This window comes from Tursiops truncatus, chromosome 4 (assembly GCF_011762595.2).
Source record: "Tursiops truncatus isolate mTurTru1 chromosome 4, mTurTru1.mat.Y, whole genome shotgun sequence".
Lineage (NCBI taxonomy): Eukaryota > Metazoa > Chordata > Mammalia > Artiodactyla > Delphinidae > Tursiops > Tursiops truncatus.
In genome coordinates this window covers 135,061,465-135,078,729 of record NC_047037.1, presented here as the reverse complement: position 1 = coordinate 135,078,729, position 17,265 = coordinate 135,061,465, and the positions used below count along the sequence as shown (strand labels likewise).

The following is a 17,265-nucleotide window of genomic DNA, read 5'->3' as shown; positions in this document are numbered from 1 at the left end:
GGTCGCCAGGTCTTTTTTCTGCAGGGTATAACCAGAACGCAGGAGGCTGCTTGCAAAACCAATCTCATTTGAAAGCAGTGGAGTTGCCTGTTGTCAGAGAGACCGCAAAAGGGGCCCAGGGAGGGGCATCTGAAGAACCACCCTGGGCTGTATCTTACAGGGGAGCAGAATAGGCTAAGGAGAAAATATCTGCATGTGTCAGAGCAAAGAGATGGTCTGGACAAAGTTGCCCAGGCATGAACTAGATGAAGAGTGGCAGGGCAACCTTGCAAACGTTCTGGGAAGAACACAGGATGCAAAACCCAAACGGAAAACCTATTACGGAAGAAACCATAACCCAACAAAATAAGGACATTCCTCCCAAGTCCCTCAAGCCACACAACTTCGTAAGTGTAAGAACCAATTTCAATGTACTCAAATGTAGGAAAACAGGATGAGATCTAAAGCAGGGTTGCAGAACTAAGGAAACAGGATAAATCACCATCCTTATAGAGTCGACAACCTGGAAACAGCAAGGGACACCTGGAACGTGGCTGGGACCCGCTCTGCAGCCCTGGGGCCTCTCAGGAGGCTAGTGGTTCTCTAAGTGCCATCCCAATTCCAGCAGCACCTGGGAACTTGATAGAAATGCCCACTCTTGGGCCCCAATTCCAGGCAATGTTTTAACACACCCTCCAAGTGATTTGGCTGCCCTCTAATATTCGAGAACCACCGGACTATGTGCATCTCCCTCTCAGGCTAGAGCTTGGGCAGAGCAAAATTGCTCAGCTCCATTCCAGAACTAGACACTTTCCTTTTTTAAAAAAAAATAAATTTACTTATTTATTTTGGGCTGTGTTGGGTCTTTGTTGCTGTGTGCGCGCTTTTTCTAGTTGTGGTGAGCAGGGGCTACACTTCGTTGCGGTGCACGGGCTTCTCATTGCGGTGGCTTCTCTTGTTGCAGAGCACGGGCTCTAGGTGTGCGGGCTTCAGTAGTTGTGGCGCAGGGGCTTAGTTGCTCCGCGGCATGTGGGATCTTCCTGGACCAGGGCTCGAACCCATGTCCCCTGCATTGGCAGGCAGATTCTTAACCACTGCGCCACCAGGAAAGTCCCAGAACTAGACACTTTCTCATCGATGCCCCGCAAGGACAGAAACAGAATCGGACTACAACACCAGAATTCATTCATTCCCCAAACATTTATTAAGCCTCAAGTGCCAAAGCAGACATTCACCAGGTTTGGACGACTTTGTCCCGGACTAGCTGCCCGTGAGGCCCGGTGGCATCTGGAGGCAGGAGGGCCAAGTAGACGGGAGTCTCAGCCCCCTCCTCCACGGTCCTGGAGCCGTGAGCTCCCACCATGTCTGTCTTCACCCACCCGGGGCAGCATGCGTTCAGCAGAATCCTGTCCGCTTGTCTCTTCTCATCCAGACGCTGGGCCAGGATTCTCGATAAGACCGTGACCCCCAGTTTGGACACCCCATAAGCAGAGTTGGGCCAGCCCTCCCTTTCATGCACCTCATTTTTCGTGTCCTCCACGAACTTTTTCATGAGCTCCACCAGGTCTTCCTCTGTGAGTGTCTTACATCGGAACTTCTCCTGCAGATCTTCGCTGCAATTTTCAAGGGCTTTGGAACCCTGTAAACTACTGACATTCACCACTCTGCCTGAAACAGAATAAGAAAAATATAGAAGCATGTCACAAATAAACGATCGTTGGCTGACTACTGACAAACATGATTGAGTCATGGGGCAGGTGTAATTGCTGATTTAAAAAATAATTCTAGGGCTTCCCTGGTGGCGCATTCGTTGAGAGTCCGCCTGCCGATGCAGGGGACACGGGTTCGTGCCCCGGTCGGGGAGGATCCCACATGCCGCGGAGCGGCTGGGCCCGTGAGCCATGGCCGCTGAGCCTGCGCGTCCGGAGCCTGTGCTCCGCAACGGGAGAGGCCACAGCAGTGAGAGGCCCGCGTACCGCAAAAAAAAAAAAAAAAAGATTCTAATAAATAAATAAATAGCCAAGCATTTTAAGCCCTTTTTAAAAAATAAAGATTCTAGAAGGCATTAAAAAAAACCTCCAAAGGTATTCAAAAATGCCTCAAGAATGCACCAGTGGGTTTTAACTTTTTGTCCTTTGTTCTCCCAAAAGGAAGAACACATTTTGTCAATAACAGGGGCTAAAGAGCAGTGATTCATTAGGTGAGCAGAAGGTAGGTCTGTAGTCGAATCACCAGGCAGTTTTATAAAACACACCCTCCTACACACACACGCATTTCCAGGTACTTGTGAACTTGCTTTCCGGGGGACAGCGCCCTCACCCTTAGATTATTTCCTAGGGTCCGGGGGCCACCTCTGTACCCCTGAGTGCCAAAATCAGGTTTAAGCAATCCCTTGCCAATGACCCTTGTCTATCCTTAGTGATGGATACTTTCACATGTGGAATGGGTTGATTCTCCATCCCAGTTTTGTTTTCATTCCTTTTTTTAGCCCATAGTTAACAAATAATTAAATATAATTAGTGAGTTAATATTCATATTAGCAATGATTCACAGCTACTAATGAGACAGATCTGTCCATAAAATAAAATATGAAGGCCAAAAACTAGAAAATAATTTGAAGCATTGATAGAAATCCCCAAACCAGTGAACGTGTGAATTTACACATTCTGTCCAACATCAAAAAGCACCAAATTCGGGGGGTTATTTTCTCACATATTATACTGAATCCATATTCTTTGCATCCAACAGGATAATTGGATTTTATTTCATTTTCTGAGTGGCATTCACCACAGGTACACATTTGTTGGTGGGGTGTGTACGTGCTGGGAGATTCTTGTGGGCCCAGCCCCATACGGAGATGCCCTCACTCTGTCCTTGTACATAAGCATCTCACATAGCCCGCAGGGACCCAAGACTCTTCAGTATATTATTTCCTTCCTTCCTTCTCTCTGTCTCTCTCTGGTAATAACATAGTTCTTTCCCAACTTTTTTTTTTTTTTTTGTGCGGTACGCGGGCCTCTCCCTGTTGTGGCCTCTCCCGTTGCGGAGCACAGGCTCCGGACGCGCAGGCTCAGCGGCCATGGCTCACGGGCCCAGCCACTCTGTGGCATGTGGGATCTTCCCGGACTGGGGCACGAACCCGTGTCCCCTGCATCGGCAGGTGGACTCCCAACCATTGCACCACCAGGGGTGCCCTTTTTCCCAACTTTTAACTTTGAAAAACTTTGCAACCTACAGAGAAGTTGCAAGAATGGTTTAATAAACACCCATATATATACCCTTCAGCTGAGTTCACCAACTGTCAACATTTTGCCACATTTGCTTTCTATCTTTCTCTTAATTGTAGGCAGATACCATAAACCTTCACCTTAAAACACTGTAGTATACAGAAGGGCATTCTCTTCCATAACCGCAAATGTGATCATATTAATCATCGTACAACACTATTATCTAAACTATAGTCCATATTTAAACGTCCCTAATTGTCTCAATAATCTTCCTTTATAGGTTTTTTGTTTGTTTTCATCCTGGGTCCAATGGATTGCATGGACGCTGGAGGGATAAATGGATTGCATTTAGTTGTCCTATCTCTTTAGTCTATTTACACTAGAGCAGTTGACAGTGATCTTTTTAAAGACTCTAAGCCTTTATTTTATAGTATTTCCCCCAGTTTGGATTGGCATGCTTTTTTTTTTTTTTTATGATTAGATTCACTTCAATATTTTGGCCAGGAATTCTGCTTTGCTGAAGTTATGCTCTTCATTACTTGCTAAGCAGCTTTGTATTCAAACGCTTGGCTGCTACAAGGAATTAAATTCAAACAAGAAAGGAGGAAAGAAAAGAAAAAACAAATTACAGGAGCTACTCTATGCCTTCGATGGAAATAAAAAACTTCCTAAGAGGAAGAGGCGTCCTCTTGGATCTCAAGGCACACCCCTGGGGGAGAGGCCAAGGGGTGACAGTTGCAACAGCTAAATGGGCCCAATCAGCCCTGAAAAGGGCTCAGCCCACACCATCACCACCACTCTTGGCTGAGGTCCAGGTGGCTCCGCGGTCCGGAAACAACCCCTACTGCGTTCCGGCAAGAGTGGGCAAGTAGCGCCCCCTAGTGGCTTAACCTATTCACTCAATCTTGAACCAATAAGCAAGCGGGTTAACTTTCTTTAAAGTGATATTATAAAGCCAAATAAAGAGTGGCTTTTAAATCAGCTTTGAATCTGGAGGAAGCGACTCCCTACAAACCAAGGGGCAGTGATGCTCAGCGTTTTGCCCTCCAGAGTGACGTTTACTAAAAAGTCACCACTATCTTCAATGTGTTGCAAACCAAAGATTCCCGCTTTGGGAATTACTGTAACAGAAAACTGGTTAAAGACAGTGATTCGCCAGCACTGGGTTGGTCCCTGAGCCCCACCCTCCCCAAAGACTTCTTTTACCTTTCAAAATGGTTGGTTCACAATCATTTGGTGCTATAATCCTTCCCTAACTAGAACTAATTATCCTGGTTTGATTGAGGGGTGAAGTTAGGAAACTGGGATACTATTTCCAGCTCTACTACTGCCTGGCTGTATTCATTTCTCTGGGGCTCAGTTTCCTTCTTTATAAAGTGAAGGTGTAGACAGATACCATAAATGTACTTTAAAAATGTAAGTTTTTTTCAAGACTTTGCAGCTTTCAAATTCTATGATTCTAAAATCCATAGGAAGATTTCATGATACTTGGTAAAACACACAGCTACAATGGAATACTATACAGCTGTAAAAAAGAATAAGTAAGATATAGTAAGTGAAGAAAGCAAGGTGGCAAACATTATACTTAATGTCCTTTCTTTTTTTTTGTAAAAAGGGAAGCAAATATATATATATATATATACACACACACATTTATTTTTGCTTAGATTTGCATTTAAAAATTCTATCCCCTTGACCCTGGACACTCACCAACTCCATGCCCCTGGACCCAAGGGTTCTATGAGCCAGTACCTGAAACTCTACCTGTGAGCTTTCTATGATCCCATCCCACTAAGAAACCAGTAACAAGAATCACCTGTGGAGAATGGGGAGGGGCAGACAGGTGGGACTCTCACCATGCATCTTTTGAAATTTAAATATTTTTGCACTGGAGATCATCTTTCTTCAAAATGTTAAATTAAGAAAAGCATGTTTCTAGTAAGAATCACAGAGTTCTTCTTCCTAAGAATCACAGTTGATTTCTTGGGAAAGAAAATCCTCAGGGAAGCAAGGCTTCTCTCCCCGCCTCCCAGCACAGCTGTAATTTACACAGCTAGGCTTGTTTGTCGGCAGTGGTCTTCCCCACTGGACTCTGTGCTCCATGGACCGGACTGTCCCTGCCCACAATACTCACCACTGTATTCCCAGCACCAGGGTAATGCCTGGATTATGGTAGGCGCTCAATAAATGTTTGTGGGAAAAGTAATAAAAGTTATTCACTGAATACTTGAAAGTGTGGGAAAGATATTTCCTAATAAAGGAAAGTTTCTTTTGGATGCTCTGAACCAGCTTGGCAAAGGTTGGTGCAAGAAGAAAGGAATAGAGGAAAATTCATAGTAATGAGAGAACAGACACTTTCCCCAAGCCCCAGGTGAACTGGGTGAGGCCCGGCCACCTTGGGGAACTGAGAAAGACTCACTGAAGTTGCTCAAAGGCAAGAGGCCTGTGGGGACTTGAAACACCTTATCCTTCTAGGATTCACTTCATGACTTGGGACCCAAGAGCATCACCATGTATCATACACATCTTTCTTTTTGGAGGTGGGGGAGAAGATGAACTTTTTTTTTTTTTTTTGAGAAGATGAACTTTTCATAAATGTTGAGAGAACAACTGGGGAGCCATATGAAAAATGGTACATTTAGATCCATCTCCTTCCTACACAAGGATAAACTTCAAGTGAATCAGGTATCTAACATACATGCATCTCTACACGCCTAAGTTCACTCATGCCTGCCTGCATACAAACCTACAAGTTCTGGGGGAAAAGGGAATTAATTCTTCCACAAACTTGGAGTGGGGTATATATATCTTTCAATAAAGCTGAAATGTTCGGATGAGGGGCCAGATACTATGAGAAAATCATGCCGTTTTCTATTTTTCCCCCTACAGAGAAATAGCACCCCTGGGTGATTCCTGGGGGACAGCCCCCCCCGGCCACACCCCCGGGGGGTGGGTCACGCCTTGCCGAGGGGAGGCAACCTGACAGTCCACAAAGCTGGACTTACCATGAGGTTTCACTATCGGCAGTAATTCGCTGCAGACATTTCTCGTGGCAAAAAAGTTTGTCTTCAGTGTCATCTCAGCTTGAATGTCAAACGGTGTCGGATCATCAACTTTCAAAAAAGAGAAAGAAACAAAGTGATGCATTTCCTCCTGAAATTCATAAGACAAAGTGGATCTTATCTCTAATGAAAGACAAAACCAGCTAACTTTAAAAACAATAAATTTATTGATTTTTGGCTGCGTTGGGTCTTCGTTGCTGCGGGAGAGCTTTCTCTAGTTGCAGCGAGCAGGGGCTACTCTTCCGTTTGGTGCGCGGGCTTCTCATTGCGGTGGCTTCTCTTGTTGCGGAGCACGGGGTCGGCGGCGGGGGGGCGGGGGGGCTCTAGAGCACAGGCTCGGTGGTTGTGGCGCACGGGCTTAGTTGCTCTATGGCACGTGGGATCTTCCCGGACCAGGGCTCGAACCCTCATCCCCTGCATTGGCAGGTGGATTCTTAACCACTGCGCCACCAGGGAAGTCCCCCAAACAAACTACCTTTAAAACAATTTTTAAACCACGAGATCCGTGGTTCTCAAACTTGGAGCGTGTGTGGGAAGCACCTGCAGGACCTGTTAGAACACAGCCTCTGGGCCCCGCCCCCAGAGTTTGGGATCCTGAAGGTCCGGGGTGAGGCTCCACAATTTGCATTTCTCACCAGTTCCCAGGTGACGCCACGGCTACTGGTCTGGCTACTGGTCTGCGAGCCACACTCCGAGCAGCAGTGATCAAAGTTCGCAGTCTTGGATGGGCATAGGAGGCACCTGGGGATTCTGTTAAAATGCAGATTATCACGCAGCACGTGTGGTGGCGGGGCTGGGGTTCTGCGATTCCAGCGAGTGTCCAGCGGGGCAGGCGCTGCTGGCCGACAGCAGCCAGCTGCTGTCACACTCTGAGGGGCAAGAGCTTCCAGCTGAAGTCAGTGTTCCTCCGTGTGTCCTCCAGGAAGCCGGGTATTTATCCACCAATTCCCCAGCCGTCGGCTCCGGGGGCTGTCAGTCGCCCCCGCCCCCGCCCGCTCTCCCAGAAAGCCCGCAGACCGAGTTGCAGGTGCAGGGCGCTGCCGAGGGCCCAAGGCCAAGGGGATGAAGACTTAACGCTTCACAATACTTCGTTTTCCTCCGTTCTGCCTCTTAGATTTCTCTTCCCCACTAGGTTGTAAGTGAGGCTGCCCTGTTTATTTCTACCCGCGGCACATGGCAGACTTTCTTACTCGAATAATAAGAGTAAGTAATCTCCTTGATCTCCCCCCTCCCGCGCCCCGCGCCCCGGTCCCAAAGGAAGGTGCTACTTCAGACCACACTTATATATGTTTGATAACAAACATAGCTTCCCTGGGGGTGGGAACCACGCTCGCTTCCTTTTTGCCAGAGCCTATCAAACCTCCCCATTAAAAAGCTCCATCAAAGCTCTCTCAAGTCCACTAGCGCGTGCACGTGCGCAGTAATCGAGCTCCCGAGATCCACTTCCTGTCCCGAGCAGATGCCTCCTCGTATCTATGAATGCGCCCTTTCAAGGAAAGAGAAAGCCCAAAGTGAGTTTGGAGACCGTTCGCAGAGAAAATGTTTCTTGCATTAGAAAGCTGATGAGCTTAGCAGGGCGTGGTCCCCTCGCAGGAGACCGATTCTCTTGCAAACCTCAGCAGCTGTCTGTCCTGGGAGGGTCCTGGGCTGAGCCCTTGCGTGCTCGGGCCCGCAGAGGCCGGCAGGCGGGCGGGGCGCACTGTGCCCGGCGCCCGGGCGGGTCTTGAGCTAAACGAACCGCTCCCGCGACTCCGTGGGAAGCGAGAACCAGCCGTGGGAGGCGAGAGCCGAGAGCATCCCGAGGGGCGGGCTCTGCCTTCCATAACTTAAGTGGGCGGGTAGGGGGCGTATGCGGCTCACTGTCTGGCACCCTCGGAGCGCCCGGGGACCTCCCGCCCCCCACACCTACTCTTGAAGGCGATGCCCGCGTTGTTGACCAGCACGTTGAGCCCCCCGTACTCCTTGCGCAGGAAGGCGCGCAGGGCGCGGATGCTCTGCAGGTCGTCGATGTCCAGCTGGTGGAAGCGCGGGCTCAGGCCCTCGGCCTGTAGCTGCTGCACGGCCGCCCGGCCCCGCTCCACGTCCCGCGCCGTGAGGACCACGTCCCCCGGGAACTGCCGGCACAGGTCGCGCGCGATGGCGAAGCCGATGCCCTTGTTGGCCCCGGTGACCAGCGCCACGCGGGTGTAGGACGGCATGGCCAGGTGCCGGGCGCGCGAGGCCGTTGGGTGAAGAGCGAACCGGGCCGTGGGCCACGGGCGACGCGCGCTGCGGAGGCCCGGCCACAGTCAGAGAAGCCAGGAAGAACTGTGTTCTAGAATCCAGCGCTGTGACTTGCAGAGAACAAGGCTCCGGTCCTCGGTCCCTCCCCTCCGAGGAGGGGCCGTCTGTTCCTGAAGGTTTCGTAACGCCCCATTCCCGGATCCGCCCCCTCCCCGCGATGCGCCCTCTTTTGATCCCGCCTCTTGAGCCAAGCTGTGGTTTGCGGGGTCGAGATGTTGTTCCCCTAAAGCGAAAGCGGACGGTGACGGGTCGATAGGGTCTAGAGATTCCTTGCAGTTGGATTGAAGAAACTACTGTAGGAGAACCCCAAAAGGAGAAAAACAAGTGCTGAGTAATTTTCTTGGGCGTGCGTCCGTCATCCACTGCAAAATGAGGATGTTCACTTTTTCCTTGACTACAGTGAAATTATTTCGACATGGTAACTGCTTCTCAGGACATAGATCTCATTCCTAGCCTAAGAGAAACTCAAGAGAGGAATGAGAGAAAAAAAGGTCCCAAGAACAGATTTGCAGGTGTGGGCAGGGTACCTAGCTGTGTGCGATCCTAGCTGTGTGCGCCCCCAAGTGGGAGAGAATGTTTATGAAACTCTCATTGTGGGTGAAGCCTCTTACCGGAATGTTTTTATTCATCTTACACAACTCCTACGGGTGCTAAGTGTGTGCATTTTAGGTTGTCCAAGGAGGATACATATATGCAGTTTTTTCTCTAAGTGAAATTTGTGACCACAAAGTTCAACTGAAAATGAATCTTCAAAGGTGTGTCATGGTGTGGACAAGCAATTAGAACTCTCCCACCCACCTTCTTTAGTGTAATCTGAGTGCATTTGATCTGAGTGTGTTTGATTAGTGACTTTTAGATTTATGGAGAGCTACGATCTCATTATGACTCAGCTCTACCCAAGCACAGGTTGGCTGAGCTGCCTGTGTCTGTCACCTTGACTCCACTTTCTCCATCAAGTCAACAGGTGAGGTCAGGAAGGTGGGCACCTGCTGGGGCTCACCCAGTATTTTCTTTTTTCTCCTAAAGACTATTTGGAACTCTATTTTAAAGATATAAGGCTATTCGGGTATTTTGTTTCTTCTTGAGTGAGCTTAATTCATGTTTTTCAAAAACTTTGTGTATATCACCTAAGTTGTTGACTCTGACATGAAGTCGTTCATTATATGCCCTTATCCATCCTTTTAATATCAAGAGTGACACCACTTCTCTCATTCCTGATATTGGTATTTTGTGTCTTTCATATCTTTTTCTTGATCTCTCTGGTTAGAACTATTTACTTATTTATTTTCTTAAGGAAGAAGCTTTTGGTTTCATTGATATGTTTCTCTGTTTTTTTGGTTATATTATATTTCCATTCTAATCTTTATTTCCTCTCTCCTCACTTTGGGTTTTCTAGTTGGTGTGTGTTGTGGGTTTTTTTTTTAACCATGGAAGCTGAGATCATTGATTTAAGATCTTCTTTTCTAATATAGACATTAAGGGCTATTAATTTCCCTTTCTGTACTATGTTATTGGCATCCCGTAAACACTGATATGTTGTGTTTTCAATTTCAATCAGTTTAAAATACCTTCTAATTTACTTTTTGACATCTTCTTTGACCAAGGGTATTTAGAAGTATATTTTTTAGCTTCCAACTCTTTGGGGATTATCCAGATATCTTGCTGTTATTGATTTCTTCATTCTGTGGTAGTCGAGAACATACTTTGTATGACTTGAACTCTTTTAAAAGAGTTTTTAAAGCTGGGAGAGAGAGAGAGATGAAAGCACGTTTTTATACAATAATAATCATCTAAACATCAGCGTGTGTGGCTGTACTTGTAGGATGTTGGGTGGCTCTCCTTGAGGGTACTGTTTTCTCTTTGAAGGATGAGTGACTTGAGGTCATTAGCAAGAAGGATTCTTTTAGGAAACTTGAGGGAGGCATAGCCATCTCGCAGAACGGGAAAGTGAATTTATTAGGGAATTAGGCAGCACTGACCAGCAGAGTTGGGGGCCCACATGAGACCTGTGGTCATAAATGTCAAGACAGCACAATCGGCCTCTCTCAGTTTCCCCCCAGCATCGTCCAGTCCCTAGTGCAGCTGGTGGAGGAAGTTGGTGTTTTGCCAGGCTCACACAGCACAGGGAAAGATGTTTGCAAGCAAAGGATTGTAGTGTGGGGCTATGGCCTCTAAGGACAGAAGAAAGGACACGAGAGGGTCGGAAATTCATAATAAGGGAAGTACAGTAGGGTTGATGGAACAGAGGTCTCCGAGGGCAGGGCACCCCTGGAGGCGAAGCATGGAGACTGGAGCCAAGCCGGGTCCTGGGGGTCAGTGTGGGATGCCTTGAGATCCAGGTCTCAGAGGTTGCACGGATGAACCACATGAAGGGGACAGGGAAATCTTGTTGGTGTGAAGGAGGTCAAGGGACTGGGAAGCCAAGACACCGGATGGATCCTGCACGTAGCTACTGACCTCCTCAGAGATGAGGCGGGAAGAAAACACTGACCAACGTGCTGGCCTCAGGGTCTGCACCCTCTGCTGTTACTGTCCTGAAATTCTTGATTTTTTTTTAAACACTTGTCCCGCATCTTCATTTTGCATTGGGCCCCGCAAATTATGCAGCAAGTCGATGAAGGGGTACCTAGGGTGGCTTGGAGAAAGTCTGTTGCTCATAGCAGTCATTCCCCAATTTTTCACATTAGAATGCCCTGGGGAATCTTCAAAAAAAAAATGTGCTAATGCCTGGCTCCATCCCCAGACAGCGTGATTTAACTGTGCTGGGGGGTTACCCAAGCGTTGGGAGATTTAAAAGCTCTCTGATTCCAATGTGCAGCAAAGGTTGGGGAACATTGGGTTACATAAGAGGAGAGTCAATTGGTTGTAAGTGACACAATCTTCAAAAAAGAGCTAGGGGTTTTTGAGAGAAAGGAGGAGAAAAGTTTCAAAAATGGCACAGGTTACAGTCCCCTCCCCCCTCCTAGATGTTCAGCCCTAATCCCCAGAACTGTGGATGTCCCTCTGTATGACAAAAGGGACTTTGCAAATGTGATTAAATTGAGGATCTTGAGACGGGAAGATATCCCTGGATTATCTTGCTGGGCACAATGTAATCCCAAATCTCCTTATTAGCGGTAAGCAGGAAGGTCAGAGGCAGAAGGAGATATAAGATAAAAGCAGCGAGAGGGAGGGAGGGAAGGAGACTGAGCTGATTTGAAGATGCTCCCATTGCTGGCTTTGAAGATGGAGGAAGGGGCCAGGGACCCAGGGATGCAGGAAACCTCCAGAAACTGGAAAAAGCAAGGAAATGAGTTATCCTCTGGAGGCTTCAGAAAGAACGCAGCTCTGTTGATGTCTTGATTTTAGGGCTTCGAACCTCCAGAATTGTAAGTTGATCAATTTGTGTTGTCTTAAACCATTAAATCTGTGGTAATTTGTTACAGCAGCAATCAGAAACTAATACAGTTAACACGGAGGATTCTCCCCTTACCTCCAGGACGGAGTGAAAACACCCCTCACTTGTACCCAGTGTGGCATCACACAAAGGATTTGAATTGTGAACAAATCTTAAGAAAATACTGGTTTAGAAAAAACTTTGATACCTTCCTGAGGGTTGAGGAGAAATGAATGAAGGGGAAAAAGCTGCTTGACACCATCTGACTCATGACCTGGTTGGTGGATCTGAGCAGAAGTAGGCTCTTTTGTCATATCCAAATTCCCACCATCTAAACGGTCGTATTCAGAAGTTATGGGTTCTGGTGTTTTTTTTAAACCTTTTTGATCCCCTTCACCATTCCTGCCTTCCCCTCTGGCAACCACCAATCTGTTCTTTTTTTTGAATTGCACGTACAAGATCCTACAGTATTTTTCTTTCTCGTTCTGATTTATGTCACTTAGCCTAATGCCCCCAAGTTCATCCATATTGTCACAAACTCAGTAATAGGATTTCCTTCTTTTTTTGTGGCTGAATGATCTTCCACTGTATGTACACCACATCTTTATCCATTCTTCTATTAATGGACACTTAGATTGTTTCCATGTCTTTGCTATTGTAATTAATGCTGCTATGAACATGGGAGTGCACGCATCTCTTTGAGATAATGTTTTCATTTCCTTTAGATGAATACCCAGGAGTAGAATTGCTGAATCACATGACAGTACTATTTTTAATTTTTAAATGAACCTCTGTACTTTTTTCCATAGTGGCTGCACCAATTTACATCCCCACCAATAGTCTGTAAGGGTTCCCTCTTCTCCACATCCTCTCCAGCATTTGTTATCTCTTGTCTTTTTGATAATAGACATCCTAACAGGTGAGGGGTGATATCTCATGTCTTTCATTTGCATTTTCCTGATAATCAGTGATGTTGAGCACATTTTCATGTACCCATTGGTCATTCGTATATCTTTTTTTGGAAAAATTACCATTCAGGTATTTTGACCATTTAAAAATTGGATTATTTGTTTTTTGCTATTGAGTCGTATGAGTTCTTTATGTATTTTTGGATATTAACCCCTTATAAGCTAACGGTTTCCAAATTTTTTTTCCACCTTGTAGGTTGTCTTTTCGTTTTGTTGATGGTTTATTTTGCAGTGCAGAAGCTTTTAAGTTTGAAACAAGTCCCACTTTTTGTTGTTGTTGCTTTGTGCTCTAGGTTTCAAATCCATCAAAATCATTGTCAAGAACCATGTCAAGGAGCTTTTCCCCTACATTTTCTTCTAGGAGTTTTATGCTTTCTAGTCTTACATTTAAGTCTTTAATTCACTTGGAGTTAATTTTTGTGAGTGGTGTTACGATAGGAGTTTAGTTTCTTTTTTCCTTTTTAAACATGTGAATAATGAATTTTCCTAGCACCATGTATTGAAGAGAATGTCTTTTCTATGCATGGGTGAGAGAGCTATTCTTGAGACTACCATAGTGTCTGTCCCTTTGGAATCCTGGAATTGCTTTCTGGCCTCTATGTTCACAGTGACATAAAAAGGGGTGCTGTTTATTGCAAACATTGCTGACTTGGAGCAAGACATTCTCCCGCAGATGTGGTATGAATCAGTTCAGTGTGGTGTCTGAAAGGCTGGGCTCCGTGCCTGAATTGACTGTGCCCATGCTAGGCTGGAGAAGGGTTTTGGGGAGGTCGGGGGTCTTCAGTACCATCAGGCTGGTGAAGCACCAGCGCTGAGAAATGCGGATCTAAGAGCCCTTAGCCCTGTTCTTGGGACCCACGTCACTGCTGGTTCTAGAACAGTATGGCCAAGGCTGGGGAAAACCAGCCGTTTTTGTGCATTTCTAGTGAGTATGTAACGTAGTATTACTTCCTTGGAGAGGAATTAGGCCCTATCTATTGAAATTTAAAATATACATCTCTTCCTGGAGGGAAATTGTTGGGGGAATTTATCCTACAGATAACCTCCTGCGTGTGTGAAATGACGCCAGACAGGGATGTTCTTGAAAAGCAGCTCCCAGCCAAGTTGTTGCAAAGGTCACAGGTTATCCAGTAAGATGATAATGGTGGTAAATTATTTAAAGTGATACATTTTAACCTGTTTATCATCATTGGAAAGGTACAAGTGTTTAAATTATATTTGAACACTTTTTGTATGGCTTTCTCTGTAAACCTCAGCAATTATTCTGGGCCCGTTTGTTTATGTAATAATTGGTGGTAGACAGTGCCCTCTGCTGGCCTGGTGGCTACACTTCATGGCATGTTTATCTGTTTCCTGTGCCTGTCGTATATAGCAAAGTACCCAAAACTGCATGGCTTTAAACAGCAGGGATTTATTTTCTCACAGTTCCGGAGGCCAGAAGACCTGTATCAAGGTGTTGTCAGGGCCACACTCCCTCTCAAAGCTCTAGCAAAGAATCCTTGTGGCCTCTTGCAGCTTCTGGTTGTTGGCAGCACTCCGTGGAGTTCCTTGGCTGGCAGCATCACTCCCATCTCTGCCTGCATCCTCACGTGACCTTCTTCCCTATGTGTCTCTGTGTGTCCTCTCCCCTTCTCCTGAGGACACTAGTCATTGGATTTGGGACCTGCCCTCACCCAGTATGACCTCATCTTAACTAATTACATCTGCCAAGACCCTATTTCCATATAGAGCCACATTCTGAGGTAGTGGGTGGACATGAATTTTGTGGGGACATCATCCAACCTACTACTAACCTTTAAACTTTCTGTTGTTTCATTTCAGTCAGTATAATCAATGAATTATTCCCGACTTGTTTATCGTAAGTAAGGATTCTTGCCTACATGTATAACATGTAGCTTTCTTTTGCTATAATTTGCTCTTATAGTCATACTTTTTTCTATCATCATAGAAATTATATATGATATCTTTACTGTTTTTTGTTATCTGGCATTAGGTTTCCCTACAGAGAACTTGATTGGATTGTTAACTGTCTTTTCCTTCCCTCCCTTCCTGGCTTTTTAAAGAATAATAGCTAATCTTTATTGCGTTCCTGCTCTCAGCATTTAATAGTGCAACCCCTTTTATTATAAGGTGAGGCTTGTATACTGTAGAGCCAAGCTTGGGGGACTCCTTTGGAAAGCAGACTTGAAAGCGCCCAGAGAGCCACACTGATGTCCTCTCACAGCCGTCTCACTGCTTTCTGCTCCTCTCTGTTTCAGCTGCTGGTGGGTACATCCAGTTATCAGTGGCCTATAGAAGAGAAGATTGTTTAGCAATCATTTTCCAGAGACATTATATTCCTTGCGAAAGAATCTTTGTGCTGCTGTCAAAAGATATATTTATGCTCTGCTATTTAGCAACTCTTTTTCTTTGAACCTTCTCTTAAAAAAAAAAGAGCCTTATTAAGAGATAATTCACATACTGAATAATTCACATACATTTAAAGCACACTGGTTGTTCATATGTTCACAGAACGGTGCAACCATCACCACAATTTTAGAACAGTTTCATGAGCCCCCAGATACCCCGTACCCATTGGTAGTTACATCCATTCCCCCTGAGCCCTAGGCAACCACTAACCTAATTTCTGTCTGTAGACGTGCCTATTCGGAACATTTCCTATGAATGGAATCATAAGATACATACTCTTTTGTGACCAGCTTCTTTCACTTAACATTATGTTTCAAGGTTTATTTGTGTTGTGGTATCTCATTGGCTTTTGAACTTCACATTTAGCAAATCTGATTTTTGATGGGATTTTATACTGAAATTTTAGTTCATAGAAATATTTATCTCTAAAGGTATTAATTGAACACAGTAAAATTGATACAATAAAGGCATTATAGACTTTATGGCTTTAGAAATCAGTTTTTTAAAACTATAAATAACTATAAATATGGTCAAATTTTCAGAATTTTAACTAATTAAAACATTTCAATATTCTATTTTACTCATCTATACTTAACTTATTTTACATTTTTAACTTAATTTAAAAAATTTGTTTTAAAGTGCTAAGAAATTGCTGACTTAAAATATATTTTTTGAAAGATCAAATTTCTGAAGCTGTAGAAGTCTTCAATACCTTAAGTAATTTATATCTAAATAGAATTTTACAGATAGATTCCCATTACCAATTTTAATTTTAAAATTAAAGCTGTGTATTTAAAATTAAACTTATTGCTGCACAGCGGATTACTCAAACTTCGTGGTTTAAATCAAGAAACATTTGTTTTCCCAGTTTCTGTAGATCAGGAATTTGGGAGTGGCTTAGCTGGGCAGTTCTGGCTCAAGGCTCGTGAGGTTACAGTCAAGATGTCAGCTGGGGCTGCAGCCTTAAAGGCTTGACTGCAGCTGGAGGATCCCTTCCAAGATGATTGACTCATACGGCCTTTGGTTGGAGGCTTCAGTTCTTAGCCAAGTGGACCTTTCCATAGGCTGCTTGGGCATCCTCAAGATGTGGCTGCTGGCTTCTTCCAGAGCAAGTGATCCAGGGGTCAGTGAGAAAGACAGAAGCCAAATTGTCTTTTAATGACTTAGTTTCGTAAGTTACATACCATTACTTTGCTATGTCTGTTGGTCACACAGGCCAGTTCTGGTCTAATGTGGGAGAAGACTACAAAGGGTGTGAATAGGAGGCAGGCATCATGGGACGGTCTTGGCTGGCTACTACGAGCTGGAAAGTCATCTGACTCCCCAGACTGACAGTTATTCCCAGAATAATCTGAAGTCAGTCATCAGGTAAAGATTAGGTCAACACTGGCCTTTTTTTTTTTTTTTAAACATTTGAACATCTGAACTTAAAGAATACTGCATGGACCATATGAAAATATATTTTATACGTGTGTGTGTTGATGACAGATTGAAGTCATAGTAATCATAGTTCAGGCACACAGAATGGGGTTGGGCAGCCATTGAGAATCAGGACTCAGATACATCCCTGCACCACTGAGAACTGAAACTTTCTGAACTGTACCAAACCCAAGGATACATCTGCTAGCTGCAACCTTGTGGTCTCAAGGTTTCCCCTCGCAACTTTGTAACTATATCAGACCCCAACCAATCCCTGTTTAACAAGCACCTTTTTTTTTTTTTCCGGCTCCAATCAGAATCCTTGACAAACGACTTATGTAAATGGGGCCTTACTTTTTTTGCCTTTATAAGCTTCTATTTTGTAGTCCAGTGGCCCACAGTTCAAGTACTTCTTGAATCTGTGTCTCCTGGCAGCAGTCCTAACAAACCCCAAATTAATGCCTCTTTATTTCAATCAGGTCTTTGTTTCTGAGATTTTGGTTTACAGTGTGTGTTTGTGTGTATGTATATTTTATTTTTTT

General features: G+C 45.1%; 1 protein-coding gene and 1 long non-coding RNA gene across 2 annotated transcripts in view; one reads left to right on the top strand and one right to left on the bottom strand.

The window, feature by feature from the left end:
* Positions 1-1,160: 1,160 nt before the first annotated feature.
* Positions 1,161-8,603, bottom strand: LOC109547078 (carbonyl reductase [NADPH] 3). Its single transcript, XM_019923090.2, has 3 exons — positions 8,178-8,603; positions 6,212-6,319; positions 1,161-1,647 (listed from the first exon to the last, which is right to left on the bottom strand). The coding sequence occupies exons 1-3, from the start codon at positions 8,464-8,466 to the stop codon at positions 1,211-1,213; spliced, it is 834 nt and encodes a 277-aa protein (XP_019778649.1). The 5' UTR covers positions 8,467-8,603; the 3' UTR covers positions 1,161-1,210.
* Positions 8,604-8,732: 129 nt separating this feature from the next.
* Positions 8,733-17,265, top strand: part of LOC141278616 (uncharacterized) — a 33,001-nt gene continuing 24,468 nt past the window's right edge. The window contains exon 1 of the long non-coding RNA XR_012331608.1: positions 8,733-16,672. This is a non-coding gene — a long non-coding RNA (uncharacterized lncRNA). The remainder of the gene's footprint in view (positions 16,673-17,265) is intronic.

What these genes read in the sequence shown, in the direction of transcription:
- LOC109547078 (XM_019923090.2), bottom strand. Translation starts at nt 8,466, where the DNA reads ATGCCGTCCTACACCCGCGTGGCGCTGGTCACCGGGGCCAACAAGGGC. An exon ending in CGCGGGCATCGCCTTCAAGA is followed by an intron (nt 6,320 to 8,177) that starts GTAGGTGTGGGG and finishes CTTTTTTGAAAG; the next exon opens with TTGATGATCCGACACCGTTT. An exon ending in GCCGATAGTGAAACCTCATG is followed by an intron (nt 1,648 to 6,211) that starts GTAAGTCCAGCT and finishes ATTCTGTTTCAG; the next exon opens with GCAGAGTGGTGAATGTCAGT.